Source organism: Xylocopa sonorina, unplaced genomic scaffold (genome assembly GCF_050948175.1).
Source record: "Xylocopa sonorina isolate GNS202 unplaced genomic scaffold, iyXylSono1_principal scaffold0014, whole genome shotgun sequence".
Classification (NCBI taxonomy): domain Eukaryota; kingdom Metazoa; phylum Arthropoda; class Insecta; order Hymenoptera; family Apidae; genus Xylocopa; species Xylocopa sonorina.
The window spans coordinates 718,189-739,946 of record NW_027490090.1 but is presented as its reverse complement, the minus strand read 5'-3'; the positions used below and the strand labels follow the sequence as shown (position 1 = coordinate 739,946).

The 21,758-nt window shown below is 34.8% G+C and overlaps 3 protein-coding genes across 3 annotated transcripts; 1 reads left to right on the top strand and 2 right to left on the bottom strand.

Annotated features, from left to right (window-relative positions):
• Positions 1-1,218: 1,218 nt before the first annotated feature.
• Positions 1,219-6,643, bottom strand: LOC143431712 (putative ATP-dependent RNA helicase pitchoune). The gene is made up of 10 exons (XM_076908652.1): positions 6,547-6,643; positions 6,348-6,452; positions 5,539-5,661; positions 5,201-5,461; positions 4,825-5,139; positions 4,164-4,465; positions 3,925-4,077; positions 3,649-3,819; positions 1,518-1,695; positions 1,219-1,411 (listed from the first exon to the last, which is right to left on the bottom strand). Exons 1-10 carry the CDS (start codon positions 6,641-6,643, stop codon positions 1,245-1,247), a joined length of 1,872 nt encoding a protein of 623 aa, XP_076764767.1. The 3' UTR covers positions 1,219-1,244.
• A 534-nt stretch (positions 6,644-7,177) lies between these two features.
• On the top strand, positions 7,178-9,360 carry Arv1 (ACAT-related protein required for viability 1). Its single transcript, XM_076908681.1, has 3 exons — positions 7,178-7,314; positions 8,040-8,550; positions 9,245-9,360. Exons 1-3 carry the CDS (start codon positions 7,231-7,233, stop codon positions 9,358-9,360), a joined length of 711 nt encoding a protein of 236 aa, XP_076764796.1. The 5' UTR covers positions 7,178-7,230.
• A 590-nt stretch (positions 9,361-9,950) lies between these two features.
• LOC143431716 (aldo-keto reductase family 1 member A1-like) lies at positions 9,951-20,126 on the bottom strand. Its single transcript, XM_076908657.1, has 4 exons — positions 20,008-20,126; positions 13,120-13,287; positions 11,858-12,211; positions 9,951-10,439 (listed from the first exon to the last, which is right to left on the bottom strand). Exons 1-4 carry the CDS (start codon positions 20,074-20,076, stop codon positions 10,065-10,067), a joined length of 966 nt encoding a protein of 321 aa, XP_076764772.1. The 5' UTR covers positions 20,077-20,126; the 3' UTR covers positions 9,951-10,064.
• Between the last annotated feature and the right edge of the window lie 1,632 nt (positions 20,127-21,758).

Sequence of the window (21,758 nt, the reverse complement as noted above, 5' to 3'; positions counted from 1 at the left end):
CAATGCAAACATTCTCTAAACTTTTTTCATCGTAGAGCACCTTTTAAGCTCTACGACTTCCAAGGAACCCTTAAATTCCTCTGAAACGCATAAAAGCAATGCTTCGTTGTACTCTGATCTGAATTTTGTATCTTCCGTGGGACCAACTTTGAAACTTAACGCATTTGCATCAGAAAATGAGAATTCTTGTTTTCCTAGACGTAAATGAGAAACGAGAATTCTCGTATGAAAATTACAAGAATATTATAATAATTGCAGCTTCGAAACATGCTTGGAAGACTAAAAATATCCCAATGCGAATGCGTCAATAACAGAGGAGCATATTTTATGGAAAACATAGGATTTCTTTCGCAAAATTAAATCGTGAGCTTCGCAGAGCTTTCTTTGACATTAATACTCTTCTCTATTTACATATTTTCTATTTTAAAAGTTCATTTCTATACGCTTCTTCACCTTAAACTTGCTCATTCGCAGAACAAGTTGTTTACAGCTGATACGAAGGAATATTTGCTGCGTTGATGAAAAGTAGAGGTAAAATTTTGTTCGTTGAACTGTAGAGGGATTGTACGAGCAGTAACGCAGAAGGAAAAGTGTTTCCAGAGAGCAGCGTTGGACTGTAAAGACTGGCTTAGTGTTCTGACACAAGCATTGCCTTTTGCGACGAGTCCAACGCGTCTACCCACGTGTATCAGTTGATGTAAAGTAACGTTGACGTCATACTGTGCCCTAGATGGTCCCACAGAGACCAAGCGTGGGTGTAGCATCATTACAAAGTATCTCTCTTGCCGTTTCAAGGCAGTCGTAGCGATTTGGAGAATACAAATACCATAGAATTGTTACGTTAGCAACGTAAACTGTACTGAAATGAGTAATACGTAGTTTAACATTTTTATTTCTCTCCTTCGATGCGAAACGCATCACTTCGAACAACATTTAATTACCAAAAAAAGAGATTAAAACGCATCGTAAACTTCCATCGAACAGAATTTTCTTTCACAGACGCAGTTTACTTCAGCGTTGGAGCTTTTAAAAAATTCAGAATACATCCCATTCGTGAATTTTTTAACGATACATAAATTAAAGACAGTATTCGCTTCTCTCGTAAACTGTTTAAGAATTCAGTATTGCTTATTCAGCGAGAAATACATATCTGTACAAAGTATTACGATAAAATATCCAATCGATTCAAGAACGCGTAGATTAAAGTGTATCCGATGATGTACAATTCGTTAGAGCCTTGATAATTATCTGGCGAACTGTCTATTGTCCTTCTCACGTTTGTTGACTAAACGAAAAGATTTGCTGCGCTGCAACTGCTTCTCGGAGCTTGGATTGTTCATGCTCTTGAAGTATCCGTATCCGCCTCCTCCTAATCTCTTCCGTGGCCTTGAATTTTTGCTCACTCCCACTTCTATCGCAGATGTTAAGGAAACAAGTTTGCGTCTCTTCGTAAAAGGATGTAATAAAGATCATAAAAGAGATATCGAAGAGAATAAGTGCTGCGTTGAAAAGGATACTCAGATCTACGGCTGGTGGGACCAAAAATCCGAAAGACTTGGCAACCTTCGCCAAGTCCAACGTCTCGATATCAAAAATCTGTTTCAAGTAATGAGAGTCGTACGCTCTGACATAGGACTTGAACGCCTCCTTCGCAGACATATTTAGGAAGTAGTTCTTCGAGATCAATTTCTCAAGCTGAAAGCACAACAATTTAACACCAACTGAACAGCAGAATCAACACATCGAAGCTCTAATCTGAGAATTAAGCTCTCAGAAATTGATCTTACAGTAATTGAGCTTACAGAAATGAAACTCATAGAAATTTCTGATTAAAATTAAGCTCACAAACTTTGAGCTCGAAGAAATTTAGCTTACAAAATTTGAACGCACAAGAATTGAACTCAAACTTCGAGCTCTCAGAAATTTAAGTTCGCAAAATTTGAGCTTGTAAACTTTGAACTCTCAGAAATTGAAGTTCGCAAAATTTGAGCTTGCAAACGTTGAGTTCTCAAACTTTGTACTCCCACAAATTTAAGCTCGCAAACTTTGAGCTCTCAAAAATTTGAGTTGGCAAAATTTGAGCTTACAAAATTTGAACTCTCAGAAATTTGAACTTGCAAACTTTGAGCTCTCAAAAATTGAGCTTGCAAATTTTGAGCTCTCAGAAATTTGAGTTCGCAAAATTTGAACCCTCAGAAATTTGAGCTTGCAAACTTTGAGCTCCCAGAAATTTGAGTTCGCAAACTTTGAGCTCTCAAATTTTGTACTCTCATAAATTTGAGCTCACAAAATTTGAACTCTCATAAATTTGAGCTCACAAAATTTGAACTCTCAGAAATTTGAGTTCGCAAACTTTGAGCTTGCAAATTTTGAGCCATCAGAAATTTGAGCTTGCAAACTTTGAGCTCCCAGAAATTTGAGTTCGCAAACTTTGAGCCCTCAAATTTTGTACTCTCATAAATTTGAGCTCGCAAAATTTGAACTGATAAATTTGAGTTCGCAAACTTTGAGCTTGCAAACTTTGAGCTCTCAGAAATTGAGTTCGCAAACTTTAAGCTCTCAGAAATTTGAGTTCGCAAAATTTGAGCCATCAGAAATTTCAGCTTGCAAACTTTGAGCTCCCAGAAATTTGAGTTTGCAAACTTTGAGCTCTCAAATTTTGTACTCTCATAAATTTGAGCTCACAAAATTTGAACTCTCATAAATTTGAGCTCACAAAATTTGAACTCTCAGAAATTTGAGTTCGCAAACTTTGAGCTTGCACATTTTGAGCTCTCAGAAATTTGAGCTTACAAACTTTGAGCTCCCAGAAATTTGAGTTCGCAAACTTTGAGCCCTCAAATTTTGTACTCTCATAAATTTGAGCTCGCAAAATTTGAACTGATAAATTTGAGTTCGCAAACTTTGAGCTTGCAAACTTTGAGCTCTCAGAAATTGAGTTCGCAAACTTTAAGCTCTCAGAAATTTGAGTTCGCAAAATTTGAGCCATCAGAAATTTCAGCTTGCAAACTTTGAGCTCCCAGAAATTTGAGTTTGCAAACTTTGAGCTCTCAAATTTTGTACTCTCATAAATTTGAGCTCGCAAAATTTGAACTTTCAGAAATTTGAGTTCGCAAACTTTACGCTTGCAAATTTTGAGCTCTCAGAAATTGAGTTCGCAAACTTTGAGCTCTCAGAAATTTGAGTTCGCAAACTTTGAGCTCTCAGAAATTGAGTTCGCAAACTTTGAGCTTGCATATTTTGAGCTCTCAGAAATTTGAGTTCGAAAAATTTGAATTCCTAAAATTTGAGCTCGCAAACTTTGAGCTCTCAGAAATTGAGCTCACAAACTTTGAGCTCTCAAAAATTTGAATTCGCAAAATTTGAGCTCCCAGAAATTTGAGTTCACAAACTTTGAGCTCTCAGAAATTTGAGTTCGCAAAATTTGAGCTCTTAAATTTTGCTATCAGAAATTTGAACTCGCAAACTTTAAACTCCCCAAAATTTGAGCCCTTAGAAATTTGAACTCTTAGAAATTGAGCTTACAAAAACTGAGCTCGCAAGAATTGAGCCCTCAGAAATTTAGCTGACAAAAATGAAGTTCTCAGAAATTGAATCTCCAATCTCAGAAATTCCTCACTTTGTGCATCTGCGAATTCTATCAGATACCTGTAATTGAATATCAGCAATTTTGTTCCACGAAAAGTCGAACTCGTTGACTGGAACTCTGGCTTGTTTCAGATAACGCAGAAAACCAAGCTCTTCAGGCCTCAGAATTAATAAAGCGTGACCACTGCTACCTTCTCCACGAGCTGTTCTACCAACACGATGGATATATTCCTACAAAAACATGCAATTTCTATATTTCATAAGACCCAACGCATTCAGAACAGAAGCATGGCATTAATTCTGAAGCGAAGCATATTTTATGGGGAAAGAGACCACCTTGGGATCATCCGGTGGATCGTATTGCACTATCCAATCGACAGCTGGTATATCAAGCCCACGCGCAGCCACATCAGTGCAAAGAAGTATACCAGACGTGGCGTTACAGAACTGAAAGAATGTTGTAGTCCTCTTCGTCTGTTTCTGCTTCCCCTGTAATTTAAAGAAGAGCGTAGAAAGTGAAACTACATCCGTTCCAATGGTAATCACAGAGAGCTTTTCGTATCGTACGACCATACATGTATACTTAATACTGGCAAATCGATATAATTCAAGAGTTCGTGGTGATACTTGACAGACATACACGAACTGAAGAACACCATCACTTTCTTCTTCCTGTTCTTTTTCAAGAACGTAAACAGAAGCAAGAATCTCTTCTCGCTGGGGCAAACAACGTAGCCCTGTTCCAAACCTTCGACAGTCGCTTTCTCCTTGTCGTCGTCAACGCCAACGTAGACTGGCTCCTTCTTCAGAGCCAGCTTCATCAACATCTCTGTCTTCTTCGTCTGCGTTGCGCTGAACAGCATCGTCAATCTCTTCTCTGCAACAAGACATGTTCACGATCGTTACCAAAACCTGGCTATTCTGTAATTCTGCTTCATTATTGATTATCAACAATTGAAAATGATTGTAGATAATTGAAAAATCTCAATAAAATGTGTAAATAGTACGAAGAAATGAAATAGATGTAAATATTTTGGCGAGCGCGCACGTGCAGCAGCGCCACGAGTGCGCATGCGCGACCAGCCACGCGCGAGAGTATAAATACAGCCGCAGCGTCGAGCAGAGAGCAGTGTCTCGCTCGACTGCGACTGTTGCGGGTCTGAGCGTCGACCAGCAACGAAACATATTTACAATCATTGCCAATTGCTCGCTATTTCTGTAATACATTAAACGGACTTGGTAGAATGTTGATTATCTGCTTGAGCTCCTCCTCGAAACCAATGTCCAGGATACGATCAGCCTCATCGATAACCAGACACTGAAGATTTTTGTATAAGAAGTCTGGCGTATTTTGCAGATGGTCCAATAATCTACCAGGAGTGGCTACGATTATGTTAATGCCCTTCGCCAGCTTCTGAGCTTCGGTCTGCCTGTTGGCTCCTCCCATTAGTAGACCGTACGTGTGGTAATGATAGCTCATCAGCTCTTTTAGAACTCCAAACGTTTGCATGGATAATTCCCTCGTTGGAGATATAATTATGCAACCGGTGCCTAATAAAGGGAGTGTCGTTGCATTTAGATGAACGGATGATGATCCATGGGCGCTACGTACCATTGCGAGGCATGAATTTCAATTTGTAAATCAATTCAACGGCTGGTATTAAGAATGCCAGAGTCTTTCCGGATCCAGTCTTCGCTGAGCCAACTAAATCCCTTCCTTCCAGCAAAGGAGGGATCGCTTTAGCTTGTATCTCAGTCATGTTCGCGAAGCCCATGTCCTTTATCGCTTTCAAGGTGTTCTCGCATACTCTTCCTTCTAATACCTTGAAACTGGTATCGTTTAGTACGTCTAAGCCTATCGTTGATCCAGGCACTGTTGAACGAAGAACAGAAATTGAGTCGAGTGGCTTTTCTCAAGTATTCGTAATGCAATTTTATTAGCGTACTTACAATTTGCACCTTCGTTATCATTCTCAGTTTCATTATTCTCATCCGTATGATCAACGCAGGCTTCCTTGGAGTTATCATCGTCATCTTCTCCAGATTCGTCAGCTTTCATCTTCTTCTTCTTTTCTGTAATCGAACAGAACTACGCATAATAGAAAATATATTGTAACGGAGGCATTCTTACTTATTTTTATGATACAATGATTTACAAGTTCCTCTATCGAGTAACAGAGCTACGCGTAATTGAAAATATACGTTTTCTTACGAATCTATAATAATATTGGCGAATACTCGGTCTTTTCTTTCTTCTAGAAAGAATATCGACAATCTCTAATTCCAATATTTCGCACTAACACTCGTGTTAATTCTTATTACTCCAAGAATTGTACAGAGCGATTCGTGGCCATCTCCAAACAAATTCTGTAATGAATCGAAGGTTCGTAAATGTTATTCGAATGTCTACTCGAGTCGCATCGCTGCATTTTCTCTGTTTATCGCTTTGTTTACATTCAGGTGCTCCAGAAGTCGGATTCGAGGCCGCTGAGCAACTCGGTTAAATAATGCTGGGCAACGAACGTGTTAAAAGAAGATATAATAATTTTTATCGCATCATTAGGTTTACACGAAGATTCGTTTCCGATATTTTTACTGTAAATAATTGCGTTTGCTAAATATATTAGTGGAACTTACAAAATCATTTCGAGTAAGGCGTGTGTTTAAGTATCGCTTTAGAAATGTAACGTAAATACAGCCACAGATTCCCAATTAAAGATAATTAATGGAAATTTCTTGTGGAAATGAAAGAAACATACTTTTTAACGGTCCCTTCTGTTCGTCGTTAAGCCGTTTGAGTCTACTCGAAACATCCTCGTCGTGCTCTTTGCTATCGTCTATCGAATTCTTCTTTCCAGTTTCACCTTTTGTCGATACACAGCGAGTAATTTTTAATAACAAACAGAGCATAAGTATCGTGTACAATAACCAATTTGGTATTTAAATATTTGTAATTACCAGTTTGCATCTGCTTCTCTCGCTGCTTCAACACCTCGAGCTTATTCTTCTCTCTCTTCTTAATCTTTCGTATCAGTACCTTCTCTGGAACGGACATGTTTGTCGAACAAATTCAATTTCTGCACTGATTCGACGAACGACGTTGAAAGTAAACCTTGCCTATGTCTGCGCACGTGGTAAACCAAGAGCACAGTGCGCGACCCTTTGTCGAAGAAAGTGGCGTGCGCATGCGCGGGACGATATTGTGACTGTCTCGTTATATGTCATTAACGATTGAAAATAATCGAAAATAATAGAGAAACGTGAATAAAATGTGTAAATAGTGTGAACAGTACACGAATATAGCGAAGAAATGAAATAAACGTGAATATTTTGGCGAGCGCGCATGGCCAGTAGGGCGTCAGCGCCAGGAGTGCGCATGCGCGGCCAGCCACGCGCGAGGGTACAAATAGAGCCGCAGCGTCGAGTGGCGAGCAGTGTCTCGCACGACTGCGACTGTTGCGGGTGTGAGTGTCGATCAATTCTTTATTTTAGTGATTTCGAACGTAGATTACCAACAGTAGACTGTTGACAGTTAAGAGTGGACAGTTAAGATTAGAATCGAATAAAATTTAAGTTCAATTTGTAGGTACGAAGGATGAATATTTATAGCGGAGCATTTTTTGTAAATAGAAGAATTCGATAATGTATCAATGCGTAAACTGCGGAGCCCAAGTGGAGGAACTGTACAGAAGATACAGTTTGAACGTTTTAAAACTCTTAAAATGCGTACGTACACGTCTAAAATACATTTAAATAAACATCGAACCACATTCGATCAACATAAACAGTTCAATTTCTTATCTAAGCATTACTTTGTCTCTCATCGATAACAAAAATGTGTCTCGTTGTATCAAAAAGTGGTGCGTTTCATTATTTAAAAGTTAGAGCTGTACTTTATCTTATCCGTTTAATTAATTAGAGCTGTACTTTATCCGTAACAGTGTACGACCACTTGCGATCGGTTATTTACTTAAGTTTCATTCTACATTTTCATAACGGACCACTTGGTGTCCATTTGTGCATCGACAACGAGCTTAATCTGCTCTAATTTAGTGTACGACACTAAACAGCACTTGGTCGAGCCAGAGAACTTCAAATAGAAGACCAATTGTTAAACGTTTACATGGATTGTTAAGTCTAAAGAGTACAATTTAAGTCTTTTTATATGTAAAACTATGCTTTTTACGATAAGAGAAGCTCTACATATTTTATAATCATACATTTTGCGCGAATTGATCCATTTTTGTACCAAAATAGGCTCTCACGATAAATTGGTGGCCTACTTTACCATCGCACGGAACTTATCCATCGCTTAGTCCTTGTAAACCTTCTCTTCTCGCTTGAAACACATCAGAGTATCTGTTACTCTTCAATAATCTCCACATTTACACTATAAACTTCTAAATCGAAGCTTTAATCTCTTAATTGAACAATATGTTTAATGTTTCCAGGAAACTTGTGGCTCGTTCGCAGACAAATACATAGAGTACGACCCAGTGATCATCCTGGTCGACTTGATGCTGCTAGAAAAGCAAGCGTACAGGCATCTGCTTTACAATTGCAATCTAAAGGCGTGGTGGAAGTTGGTGATAATTCTCTGGCTGGTCGAATCGTTTCGCCATCTATCTTTCTGCGACAGCAGAAACCGATACACTCAAGATTGGAAGTTATTTGAATTTAACATCGATTCGCATTGCAATTTTTATTTAATACTTCTTAAGACTGCGTTCGCTCTTGCCAGCTTCGTGCTGGTGGTCTTTTTCTTGACCAAAGCCAAGTGGCACCTCCGCCAGAGCGATTCGAAGAGATTTAGCATGGTGGAGCTTGTAAAGGTCCTGGTTATCGGCGGATCAGCTAAATTACTTGGATTGTTGGACATTACGTGGGGACATATCTTCACGACTTCTCATTATTTCCTTTTGTTGGGATACACGCATCTGTGCTTGTTCACAGCTTATTCGGGTGAGCGTTATAAGCTTGTCGAGTCATGAATGCTAATAAAATAAATTGTAATATTGTTCGTAGGGTTTATATAGGGATGCGAGTAATCGTTCTTCGAGATTAGATGGATTAAAGGTCCTGCGCACTTTTGTGCCTTTCGCTTGGACTTTAATTCAGCTAGAATAATTGGAGAATTTAATATTTTGTCTTTGGTGGCTATTGTTTTTCTGGTTTTAAAAATTAAGCAGTATTTTTAAGTGTTCGCAAGTTCAATGTTTTTTTATGTATGCTTGCGTCTCAGCGATTTTACAGATATTGGCTGAAAACTTATCGCCATGGTTTGATAAAAGTCTTTAGAGGTGTTTTTATCAGAATAGAAAAATTTCTAGAACTTTTGTACTCTACCCATTTATTTTAAATATAGATATAGATTTATTCTAACGATAGAGCGCAGTACAGAAGCTCTAGAAATGTTTACGTCCAGCTAATTTCTACAATCGAAGGCATTGGATTATTAATAAAAATTTCTGGAGGCTTTTCTATAGCAAGCAAACATTTCTAGAGCTTCTTATGCCTCAAATTTCATTTTAATCGCTATCAAATTATATTCAATATATTTAACTATGCTCTATTGCTCATCGTACACTGTTCGTACCCAGAATAAGTATAAGAAATACCGTAATGCATAATTTATGCGGATATTTTCTTATTTCAGTGATTGTTAACAACCACAAGCTGGAATCGTTGCTCATTTTGGGAATGGGCGTACTCACTTACAACTACATACCCAATTTTATATCCGCTGCGTTTGAAGTTCTAGGATTAGTATAACTGTTAAATAATTTTTTGTACGCCAAAAGAAAAATTCTTAATGTCCATACGGATGTAGCGAGAGAGAAAAATGTGCTGATACGATCAATTTTCTGCCCTGCGCACCTGAAATTCATCACGAATACTTCTCCAGGCTGATCGTAAAGAAGAAACAAGCTTAAAATACAAACACGAGTCCATTATTCCCATCTCAACGAAGCGATTCACATTTTATTCATACTTTCTTCGATAATACAATTAAAATTAATTCTTACGTATCACCATTTCAATTATTATGTTTTATAGTAGAAAATGTAGTTGAGAAAAGCGAACTTGTACAAAAATATTGCTCTTATTTATATATTATTTATGATTTATCACTATCGAGAGAACTTTGAGTCCATTCGTAGCTAAGAAGACAGTTTTCTTCTTGAAATTATCGCGTAAAAAAGTTTAACAAGCTTATAATTATTAAAAATATCATTCGAATCTTAAATCGATTCAAACGCAGACCTTTAATGTATGAAAAAATAGATTTACGCAGCTTTTGAAGACAGCGCCTCATATAATAGCTGTGCAATGAAACAAAGCTATGCGATCGATCCCAAAAAAAGAAATTCTGCTGTCTTCGCAAGCTTCTGCGCATAGAATTATCAAATATCCTTTCCGAGCATTGCGAACGAACCATTCTGAGCTCTTCTTTCTGTTACGGAGCCAAGAAACGTTCAGAAAGGGTATTGAGGATGATTTTTAACTCCTTTGAACATAGAGAAGTCCAAGATCCTCCCAGCCTTGTCCATATCGAGAGCTTTCAGCTGCTTCATGTCCTCCGCATCAAGTTCGAAGTCGAATATCTGTATATTCTCCTTGATCCTCTCTCGATTTGTGCTTTTTGGGATCACTACGATCCCCTGTTGCACGATGAATCTTAATAAGACCTGCGCTGGAGTCTTCTTGCGCTTCGCTGCTATTTTAAGCACCACATCGTTCTTCAGCATATCTGGAACTTGTTCCGCTTTGTTCAGGGATTTAACAAAACTGCGAGTGCCCAGCGATGAGTAGGCTGTTACAGGAATATTCTTCTCTCTGCAATATTTTACCTGAAAAATATTTTAATGATCAAGAATCTCAGCGATAGAGACTGATACTTGCTATTTTTAGTATAATAAGAAAGTTACGGTGTTTTTTAGAATATTGCTTTGTCGTATGAGATCCTTCTTACGCTAAGATCTTAAATTAAGAGAGAAAATGAAATCGTCTTAAGTATCCAAGGCGGAACTAAGTGATATGAGGTGTAACGCTTATACGATAGCGCATTACTCTGTTTCTAACATTGTTTTCGAGTCGTTGGGTTTCTTGGATATTGTAATTAGTTTAATCGATAAGTTATGCGATTGAGAAGCCTTACACGAGACCATTAGCTCTCTACGATTGCGAATAAAAGAGAAAAGTCACTTCGTAGGGTGTAAAAGATCTTAATATGTACATACAAAGCGATATCAAGTGATTTCCTAAGAAAAGTAGAGAAAAAGACAATTTTTTCAGTCAAGACTTTCACTTACGAGAAAGTTAACTTCGAAAGTCTGTTGAATATGTGAGTATACTGTTACGGACAAAGTTTGATTCCTCGAGAGCGATTCTCTTGTCAGCATTGCTCGATTACTCAATGCTCGCAAGAGTATTGTTCTTAAAGAACTGTACTTCATCCGTAAACCCTGTAACAATTTAATAACGCATAAAGTACAGTTCCTCGAGAGCTGTACTTTATCCGTAACAGTGTACGACCACTTGCGATCGGTTATTTACTTAAGTTTCATTCTACATTTTCATAACGGATCACTTGGTGTCCATTTGTGCATCGACAATGAGCTTAATCTGCTCTAATTTAGTGTACGACACTAAATAGCACTTGTTCGAGCCAGAGAACTTCAAATAGAAGACCAATTGTTAAACGTTTACATGGATTGTTAAGTCTAAAGAGTACAATTTAAGTCTTTTTATATGTAAAACTATGCTTTTTACGATAAGAGAAGCTCTACATACTTTATAATCATACATTTTCCGCGAATTGATCCATTTTTGTACCAAAATAGGTCGCATAGGCTCTCACGATAAATTGGTGGCCTACTTTACCATCTCACGGAACTTATCCATCGCTTAGTCCTTGTAAACCTTCTCTTCTCGCTTAAAACACATTCGAGCATCGTACAGTGTATTAATTTTGCAAGTATACACCGTGTGACGTTAATAATCTAACATGAAAGCCGTGAAAGCTTAAAAAATGGGGGCAAATAGGCTCTAATAAGTTCCTAGTCATGTTTTTGCATCATTTCAAGAAATCTCCTTGTAAATATCGCCTGATAAGATGTATTTATTATTGTTTCTCAACTGATTTTCGTTTCTTTGATGAAATATGAAGAAACAAATTGCCAACAGTCTGTAAAACTCAAGTTTCAATCGCATTTCTTCAAGTCAAATCTCTGCTGCTTGGTATTTTTATATAAAAAAAAAGTTTTACCAGTTCTCGTTGCTGGAAATAAACGTGCAACTCGACCTGCAGCATCGAGACCTTCAATTTCGCGTGCTTCAACACGTTCTCTATCTGCGAGATGTTGAAATTCGACAGCCCAATCGCTTTGGTCCGACCGCATTCCACTTGCCTCTCCATTTCTGCCCAAATCTTCACGTGATCCGTGGTGCAATCGACCTTTATCTGTCCCTGGTCATCCATCGGGAACATGTTGTCCCTGCTCGACTCGAAACTGAACGGTACGTGGACCAAATACAGGTCCACGTAGTCCAATTGCAAGCATTGCAGGGACCTTTTCATCCAGTACTCTACGTCCTCTGGTCTGTTCCCCACAGGAGGCACCTGTAAACAAATCTTGACTCAAAATAGGCTGCGATTAAGTACTTTGCAAGTTTCTATGCTGCTGCGCACAATTTATTTATCAACATATTGAGTAATTCATCGTTTCTCTATGGGTCTCCTCTTTCATTTTGGTCTCGATGCGAACCAATATTGATTATAGAATTTTTTTTTTGAGGAAATTACATCCAATCGTTGGAAAATTAATGAGAATGAGCAACTAAATGAATAAATGATGTGGAAAGTGGTGAATATTTGGAATTCTGGCCAGTAATGACTCTGAAAGCCAAAGTAGAAGACATATTCGTACTACAATATCCAGGATAATGGAAATTCAGACACTGAGACGCATTTTTTATATTGGATGTTGCAAAATGGTGGCATAAAAAGTAGGATTATCGATTACACTCGTCCATTCTCTGAAAGATCATTGCATTACAGATTCTTCTTAGGGAAAAATTGTTCTTAAGTCACATTTTTCTTTTTAATTTGTAGAATCAACCCACAAACTTTCTTTTTATCGACTGTGCAACAAGTTTCAGACGCCCTGTTGTAACATTAGTCGGTAATTTATGATCCATGGATCACTAAATTACCAATTTGAGGATTTCAAGAGTTTTGTTCTCACTTTTTCTTAAATTACACAATACAAAACAGTTGATTTCTCATTTTTCAACTTATATCCTGAATATTTATTGATCAACGGTCAAATATGAGTAGATATTCCAGTAATTTCTCGCAATTTTTGTCTTTTCTTCGACTACAACTTCTACATCTGTGCCTGAGTCTCAACAAAAGTCATATTTGGATCAATTGCGGCTTATAGGATTGAAGATTGCTGGAAGATTGACAAACTACAGCAACGTGCAAAGCAGAAGACAAAATTAAAGAACATAAGTTGTTAATGTCACCTTCGTAACGATGAAGATCTCCGATCGTTTCAGTTTACCAGAATCGAACCACTTTTTAAGGATGTTGCCAATTGCGCTTTCATTCTGGTACGCCGCAGCTGTGTCTATGTGCCTGTACCCAGCTTCCAGAGCAACGTTCAAGGCGTCTTGTAGTTCCTTCTCGGTTGCCTTAAACGTAACAAAATACAGTTTTTAGTTAAACGAATGTGGGATCTGAAACAGCAATCTTACATCAACAACTAGGAAAATTGAGTACTACGATTTGCAGTAAGCTGTTTACGTGGACTACATCTGTTCTTACGTAATCCAAAGGCTACACTTTGAGTCGTTATACTTCGATGGAAGTAGAAATCTGATAACTGCAATTTTCTAAGCGAACCGCCTTAGTTTATTGCACTCTGTAGCCCTCGTCGAGGGACCAGACACAGAGTGACTCTGCAATATTTAGTTATATCGACTTCTTTGTGCTGAAAACTACATCCCATAATGCATTAAGCAAAGAAATTTCTCTGGATCCTTACTGAGATGGAAGTAAAAATTGATTTGTAGTAAACTGTTTACTTGGACTACATCTGTTCTTACGTAATCCAAAGGCTACACTTTGGGTCGTTATACTTCGATGGAAGTAGAAATCTGATAACTGCAATTTTCTAAGCGAACCACCTTAGTTTATTGCACTCTGTAGCCCTCGTCGAGGGACCAGACACAGAGTGACTCTGCAATATTTAGTTGTATCGACTTCTTCGTGCTGAAAACTACATTCCATAATGCATTAAGCAAAGAAATTTTCCCTGGAGAACCAGCTTGCCACGCAAGATACAGCTTTCTTTTCTTTTTCAATCGTTGCGCTGTGCACGACTGGGTTTTCTCTTGCCCTACCAGCATTTCTGATTTAGTACAGGTAACTCTGCTATAACACGGTAGTTAGGGTCCTAGAAAATGCAGTGTTGTGTGAAACCGTGTTGTATTATACCCAGTGCTAGTACAAAAAGGGGGGTTGCGTTCCAAAAACTTATTAAAAACAAATAGTTTTCTTTAATTCTACATAAACAACTTAATTTTTATTAAAAATATAAATGTACGTATAACACAAAGCAGAAAAAAAAAGACAAAAAATATTATTTTAATCTAACGCGACTCTAATTTAATGAATTTCTTCGTTGTTACTGCTCAGTATAATCTCAACCAAGAACGTTTTTTCAGTGGAATGATATCGCCTTCACTTTCAGAACTTTTTTCTTTATTTAAAGTTTTTGTATCTTCTCCTCTCTTAAAAAAATCTGTAATTGTACTTTGCTTGCTGGTTCTTACCAGGTAATTGTAAATTTCTCGATATGGAGCTGGACAGTTTTGCAGCTCCCTTTTGAATTTTCGACTTCTTTCAGTGGAAGGGTCTGTATTTAAGAAAAATGACTCGAGATTTTCAGCCAAGCTTAGGCCTTCTTGTAATTTTTTAAATCAAATTCCACGCAGCGGCACATTTTGAAGCGTGGCGCACAGCTTTCTATACGCGCATGCGCGCAAAATTCAAATTCCACGCAGCGACGCACTTCGAAGCGTCGCGCGCAACTTTCTATGCGCGCATGCGCGCAACAATCAAATTCCACGCAGCGGCACACCTTGAAGCGTGACGCACAGCTCTCTATGCGCGCATGCGCGCGCGAATTAAATACCACGCACTGGCGCGCCGCTGCTCATTCTCCCTCAAACCGTCGCGCGCGACTTTCTATGCGCGCAACATTCAAACGCCACATTACTATTTCTCGCAAGAAGCAAGGAAATTTGCAATACTTTGGATACCAATGACAAGATTTCAGCATCCAATTATAATAAAGATAATTGAGAACGTTTCTCGTCCATTCCTCGAAACAATTTTAGAGAATCACGTGAAACAAAAATTTGAAAAATATAGATCGCTATTAACAAATACAATATTGTACTTTCCTCTTATTGATCGCTAATTTTTTATACATTCTTATAAACCACCTTTCGGTAGAATAACTTCGTTGTCGGTTCGATTTTGCTTGTACTGAGACTAGGTGATTGCTATAAAAATGTTAAAAAATTATTTGATTTAATGAAAAACTTATTTTCTTGTCGTTTTTTTAATGTTAATCGCACGTAGCACAACATTGCACCAAGGTCGAGCAGATTATTCTGGACTTGGTTGCACTGGGAAGTACCAACAGTTACGTAACTGCGAGACTGCAAACGGAAGAAAAAGGAGGAACAGATAACAGGATTGCTCTCATGGCCGTAAATACGACACTGCAATCGCAGTCGAAAAAGAACGAGCGTGAAAAATCGCGTTTTTCTATTTTCAATGTTAAATCTCGCTCGTAAATCATCGAGCCAATTAGTAGGCGAGAAAACGAGTCGCATTAGCAACGCGACATTTCCAGGAAAACGATTACAGTTCCGAAAATAGGCGCAACAGGTTGTTATTGCTCGCAACTTACGCGTAAACTTTGTTTCACTGCGAGAATCCGTCGTTTGCGACAGATAAACTGGAAAATTTTGAATAAACGCAAGTATTAACTTCAGAAAACGAAATATGAGAATACTGTTGATATTGTTCACTCGATTGTTGCTTTATTGTCCTTCGTAGGCAGCCCTTTAATCGTTTCTAAGTCGAACTCAGGTGCAAGAATTGTTTTTTAAGGGAATTTGGCATCAAGAAGCAAATATCTATAAAAAATGCAATTTTGAAATGAACATTCATCACAGAAAAGTTAAGAAAACGTTGAAAATTATGTCAATTATATTGAAAGAAGGGTCCAAACGTCCTAAAGGACGTTTTATTGTCCTTTGTAGGCAGCCCTTTAATCGTTTTTAAGTCGAACTCAGGTGCAAGAATTGTTTTTTAAGGGAATTTGGCATCAAGAAGCAAATATCTATAAAAAATGCAATTTTGAAAGGAACATTCATCACAGAAAAGTTAAGAAAACGTTGAAAATTATGGCAATTATATTGAAAGAAGGGTCCAAACGTCCTAAAGGACGTTTTATTGTCTCTTGTAGGCAGCCCTTTAATCGTTTTTAAGTCGAACTCAGGTGCAAGAATTGTTTTTTAAGGGAATTTGGCATCAAGAAGCAAATATCTATAAAAAATGCAATTTTGAAATGAACATTCATCACAGAAAAGTTAAAAAAACCCTAAAAACTGTGGCAATTATATTGAAAAAAGGGTCCAAATGTCCTAAAGGACAAAGATTTCGTTCCTTTTTGTGTCATTTTTCCACGTTATTGCCACTTTCTTATTCAGTACTTACGTTTAAATTAACAACAAGTGTTAATACTGTAATATAATAATAATAATAATAATTTTAGATGGACTGTTTATTTTGAAAGCGGTCTGGTAAGTCCTTTTTTGAAAAAAAATGAGATATGACAGTAATCTATGCTGAATTTAGTGTAAACATTTTGTTTATAACTGGTTGGTATTTGATATCTTGGAAAATATCAGTGCTTTGGTCGATTTAAATGGTTGCACCACGATGCCAAGTCTATTGCAAACGAGAAATACGAGAATATGCAGCAGCTATTACCTTCTATGCCTTCGAGGCATCATAATTATTTCAAAACACTGCCATAAATAATGAATAATACCAATATCTTCTGTTAAGTTTAACGATATATAAATATAATTAACGTTTGTAATAAAAAAAAAGTGCCAATCCTATTTTATTTTTAAACCTGTTATTATTTATAAACAAAATTGGATTAATACGAGATATATTTTAAGTGATATAATTAATTTTAAAAATTGAAGTTAAATGATATTTACAATTGAGTAATTATGAAAGTGGTGTAAGCTCATTTGCAGCCTGGTAATGGTAAATTATTTTAGTTAAATTCGCCCAAAACAAATTTATACAATCAAATTACATACTGATAAATTAGTAGAAACATTGCCAGACTTCGCATAATTAACTTATACTTTTGAATTGTCAGATCTGCTGGCATTTAATTTTCTCAGAATTAAAAAAAATGGATTTGCACCATTTTAGAATGTTTCACTATTAAGAATGTTTCATTTTATCAGCAGTCAGTGAATATCTTGCTATTTTGTCAACAGCTGATACCATCTGCTACAAACTTAAACAAAATGTAAATAATTGTAGCAAGTACAGATAGCCTCTTACAACACGATAAGAAAACTGCATAAACCTTTATGCAATACTGTTCTTCTACAGCCGTGACGAGGCTTGCTGTCCTAAAGATTGTGCAGTTAATGATTTAAAGTTGCTCTTTTCAGTCATCGAATGTTATTCTCGACTCGACTCACGTTGAAACTGCTTTTTAGCTGCTTTTACAGTTTACTTTATTTTACGTGTTTGGTTTTATTCTTTATTTGATTTTATTGTCGCAACACGACTCACGTTGAAACTGTTTTTTAGCTGCTTTTACAGTTTACTTTATTTTATTCTTTATTTGAGTTTATTGTCGATATTGATTCGTAGTGCTGTGTCTACTCAACCAGAGACTTCATATTTCTTGCCAATATTATATAAAAATTGTACTTTTCCTTCATCGAATGTTATTCTCGACACGACTCGTGTTGAAACTGCTTTTTAGCTGATTTTACAGTTTACTTTATTTTATATGTTTGGTTTTATTCTTTATTTGTTTTTATCGTCGCAACACGACTCACGTTGAAACTGTTTTTTAGCTGATTTTACAGTTTACTTTATTTTATTCTTTATTTGAGTTTATTGTCGATATTGATTTATGTTGCTGTGTCTATCCAATCAGAGATTTTTCTAATAATTTAATCTAATAATCTTTCTAATATTATATAAAAATTGTACTTTTTTGTCATCGAATGTTATTCTCGACACGACTTATGTTGAAACTGCTTTTTAGCTGATTTTACAGTTTACATTATTTTATATGTTTGGTTTTATTTTTTATTTAATTTTATTGTCGATATTGATTCGTGGTGGTCTGTCTATCCAATCAGAGGCTTCATCTTCGTTTTTTAATATTATATTTCTAACATTTTATTCCTATTTTCTAATATTATATTTATTTTTTAATTTTATATTTTTAATACTTTATTTTTATTTTCCAATATTTTATTTTTATCTTCTAATATTTTATTTGTATTCTCTAATTGTATATTTCTAATACTTTATTTTTATTTTCTAATATTTTATTTGCATCTTCTAATATCATATTTCTAACATTTTATTTTTATTTTCTAATATTAAATTTCTAGTATTTTATTTTTATTTTCTAATTTTATATTTCTAATTCTTTATTCTTATTTTCTAATATTATATTTTTATTTTCTGATATTATATTTCTAATATTTTATTTTGATTCTCTAATATTATATTCTTACTTTCTGACATTATATTTCCAATATTTTATTTTTATTTCCTGATATTAAATTTCTAATATTTTATTTTGATTCTCTAATATTATATTTCTAACATTTTATTTTTATTTCCTAATATTAAATTTCTAGCATTTTATTTTTATTTTCTAACTTTATATTTCTAATTCTTTATTCTTATTTTCTAATATTATATTTTTATTTTCTGATATTATATTTCTAATATTTTATTTTGATTCTCTAATATTATATTCTTACTTTCTGATATTATATTTCCAATATTTTATTTTTATTTCCTGATATTAAATTTCTAATATTTTATTTTTATTCCCTAATATTATATTTTTCTGACATTATATTTCCAATATTTTATTTTTATTTTCTAATATTAAATTTCCAATATTCTTTTTTAATTTTCTAATATTATTTTTTGACAAAAAAAAGTAACAACCAAATTTGTTATTGTTCTAACACGAAATCCCTTCTTATTTGAAACTGTTTCACATTTTCATTCGATTCTCCGTCAAAAATACTAAATAATTGTACTTTTACAGATTTTTTTAACACGTTTAAGATAATAACAATAATATTAATAATTTAATAACAATAACAATTAAAAATAATAATTTAATTCTCCGTTAAAAATATTACATGATTGTAGTATTTTTTTTTAATAAATAAATGATTGTAGTAATTTTTTTTTAAATAAATAATAATAATAATAATATAATAATAATTAAAAATAATAATTTGATTTTCCGTTAAAAATACTAAATGATTGTATTTTTTGCAGAATTTTTTAACACATTCAAGATATTAACAATAATATTAATAATATAATAGTATTAATAATTAAAAATAATAATTTACTTTTCTGTTAAAAATACTACATGATTGTAGCATTTTTTTTAGAATTCTTCAGCGCGTTTAAAGTAAGAATAATAATAATAATAATAATATAATAATAATTAAAAATAATAATTTGATTCTCTGTAAAAAATATTACATAATTGTAGTATTTCTTTAAGAATTTTGTAACACGTTTAAAATAATAATAATAATATTAATAATAATATGATAATAATAATAATAATAATAATAATAATAATTAAAAATAATAATTTGATTCTCCATTAAAAATACTACATGACTGTGCTTTTTTAGAATTTTTCAAGGCGTTTAAGATAATAACAATAATAATAATAATATAATAATAACAATTAAAATTAGTAATTTTACTCTCAGTAAAAAATACAACAATCATGTAGTATTTTTTTCAGAATTTTTCAACGTATTTAAAATAATAACAACAATATTAATAATATAATAATAATAATAATAATAATTAACAGGTTGATGCACATTTTTAATTTTAGGATTGCTCTCAGAAAAATTTTTATTTTCAATTATTTATAACTGCCAGATGAAATGAAGTATGTTTGGAAGCGAAAATCATCAAATTTGACCAAAAACAGTTTTTTCCAAAGAAACTTTCGACGGCTATGGACGTCATTTGTTGTGAACGCGTTAAAAATGAATAACAATTACCTGCCAAGTGCCAAAACCAACGACTGGCATCGACTGCCCGTTGGGAAGCAGAATTGTTTTCTTCTCCATCGCATCTGCACACCAAGAGAACCGTTAACCGACTGAATTCTCGTTTTCCATCACTCAGAGCGGCTTTACTTTCACATTTAAGCGTTCACGCTCGATCTTGCTGCTCGATCAGGCGGATATTTCGTCCCGTGAACCGTTCCCTCGAAAAACAAGAAGGTCACACGTGTTTTTCAGTATCGAAGGTTTAAATTTACCGTTCTCAGAAGAAAATACCTTTATTTGAACATTTTGTTTGAAGCAACATTGAATGTATGACCTTTTTTTGCTGATTTAAGAACGCTATTGGGTTGTTGTAGATCAGAGTTTTTTAAATTGTGGCTGGCGACTTTAATTTTATACTTTTAACACTTTATTTTTATTTTTATCTTCTAATATTTTATTTTTATTCTCTGATATTAAATTTCTAATATTTTATTTGTATTCCCTAATTTTTTATTTCTAATACTTTATTTTTATTTTCTAATATTATATTTTTATTTCCTGATATTAAATTTCTAATATTTTATTTTTATTCTCTAATATTGTATTTTTATTTTTCTGATATTAAATTTCTAATATTTTATTTGGGGTCGCTAAAAATTTTTTTTATTATTGTAACATATTTTTATTGGAACTTTTTGTATTGTCTTATATCTAAAAATGAAAAATTCAAGTTAATTGGGGTCGCAAAAGATTATTTTCATTATTGTATTAAATATAATTTAACAAATTAGTTACTACTGTTACATCCACAAATTCTTATCAATTATTATACGAATATGTATGTTCAAGTTACCAACAGCTGCTACGGAAGAACCAACAGAAATTAATTTTATCTAACGAGTTAAAGAAATTACCTTCGTATTCTTGTTAAACAACAAATTAATTTTATCTAACGAGTTAAAGAAGTTAAACAACAGATTAAATTATCTAATGAGTTAAAGAAGTTACCTCTGTATTCTTGTTAAATAACAGATTAAATTATCTAAGGAGTTGAAGAAGTTACCTTTGTATTCTTGTTAAACAACAGATTAAATTATCTAATAAGTTAAATAAGTTATCCTTGTATTCTTGTATTTTAACTAATTTGTTAAATATCTCTACTTTCTCGAACGAAATTCCCTTATTTCTTACTACTTGGTTTACATTCGTTGTTTTTCTTATTTCTTTTCAAATAAAACATTTAAGTAGAAGTACCTTATTAGCAGATGAGTGAATTTAATCTAATCATTAGGTTTACCAAAGGATCATTTTGACTTCTCTAAAAAATGAAATTTCTTTCGTGGCACGCAGTGACGCGCCTTGGAGCGTCGCGCGCAGCTTTCTATGCGCGCATGCGCGCAAGAATTAAACGTCACACAGTGGCGCGCCTTGGAGAGTCGCGCGCAGCTTTCTATGCGCGCATGCGCGTAAGAATTGAATACTACGCAGTGGCGCGTCGCTGTTATCCTCCTCAGAGCGTCGCGCGCAGCTTTCTATATGCGCATGCGCGCAACATTCAAATACGATGCAGCGACACATCTTAAAGCATCGCGTGCAATTTTCTATGTGCGCAAAATTCAAATTCCACGCAGTGACGCACTTCAAAGCGTTGCGCGCATGCGCGCAAAATTCAAATTCCACGCAGTGACGCACTTCAAAGCGTTGCGCGCATGCGCGCAAATTTCAAATTTTACACAGCAACGCATTTCGAAGCGTTGTGC

Coding starts and splice junctions, on each gene's coding strand:
- LOC143431712 (XM_076908652.1), bottom strand. CDS start 6,643: ATGTCCGTTCCAGAGAAGGTACTGATACGAAAGATTAAGAAGAGAGAG. Junction 6,453..6,546: donor AGAGAAGCAGATGCAAACTG/GTAATTACAAAT, acceptor TATCGACAAAAG/GTGAAACTGGAAAGAAGAAT. Junction 4,078..4,163: donor TGCCAGTATTAAGTATACAT/GTATGGTCGTAC, acceptor TTTAAATTACAG/GGGAAGCAGAAACAGACGAA.
- Arv1 (XM_076908681.1), top strand. CDS start 7,231: ATGTATCAATGCGTAAACTGCGGAGCCCAAGTGGAGGAACTGTACAGA. Junction 7,315..8,039: donor TTTTAAAACTCTTAAAATGC/GTACGTACACGT, acceptor TAATGTTTCCAG/GAAACTTGTGGCTCGTTCGC. Junction 8,551..9,244: donor CTTGTTCACAGCTTATTCGG/GTGAGCGTTATA, acceptor TTCTTATTTCAG/TGATTGTTAACAACCACAAG.
- LOC143431716 (XM_076908657.1), bottom strand. CDS start 20,076: ATGGAGAAGAAAACAATTCTGCTTCCCAACGGGCAGTCGATGCCAGTC. Junction 12,212..13,119: donor AGATCTTCATCGTTACGAAG/GTGACATTAACA, acceptor ATTTGTTTACAG/GTGCCTCCTGTGGGGAACAG. Junction 10,440..11,857: donor ATTTCCAGCAACGAGAACTG/GTAAAACTTTTT, acceptor AATATTTTTCAG/GTAAAATATTGCAGAGAGAA.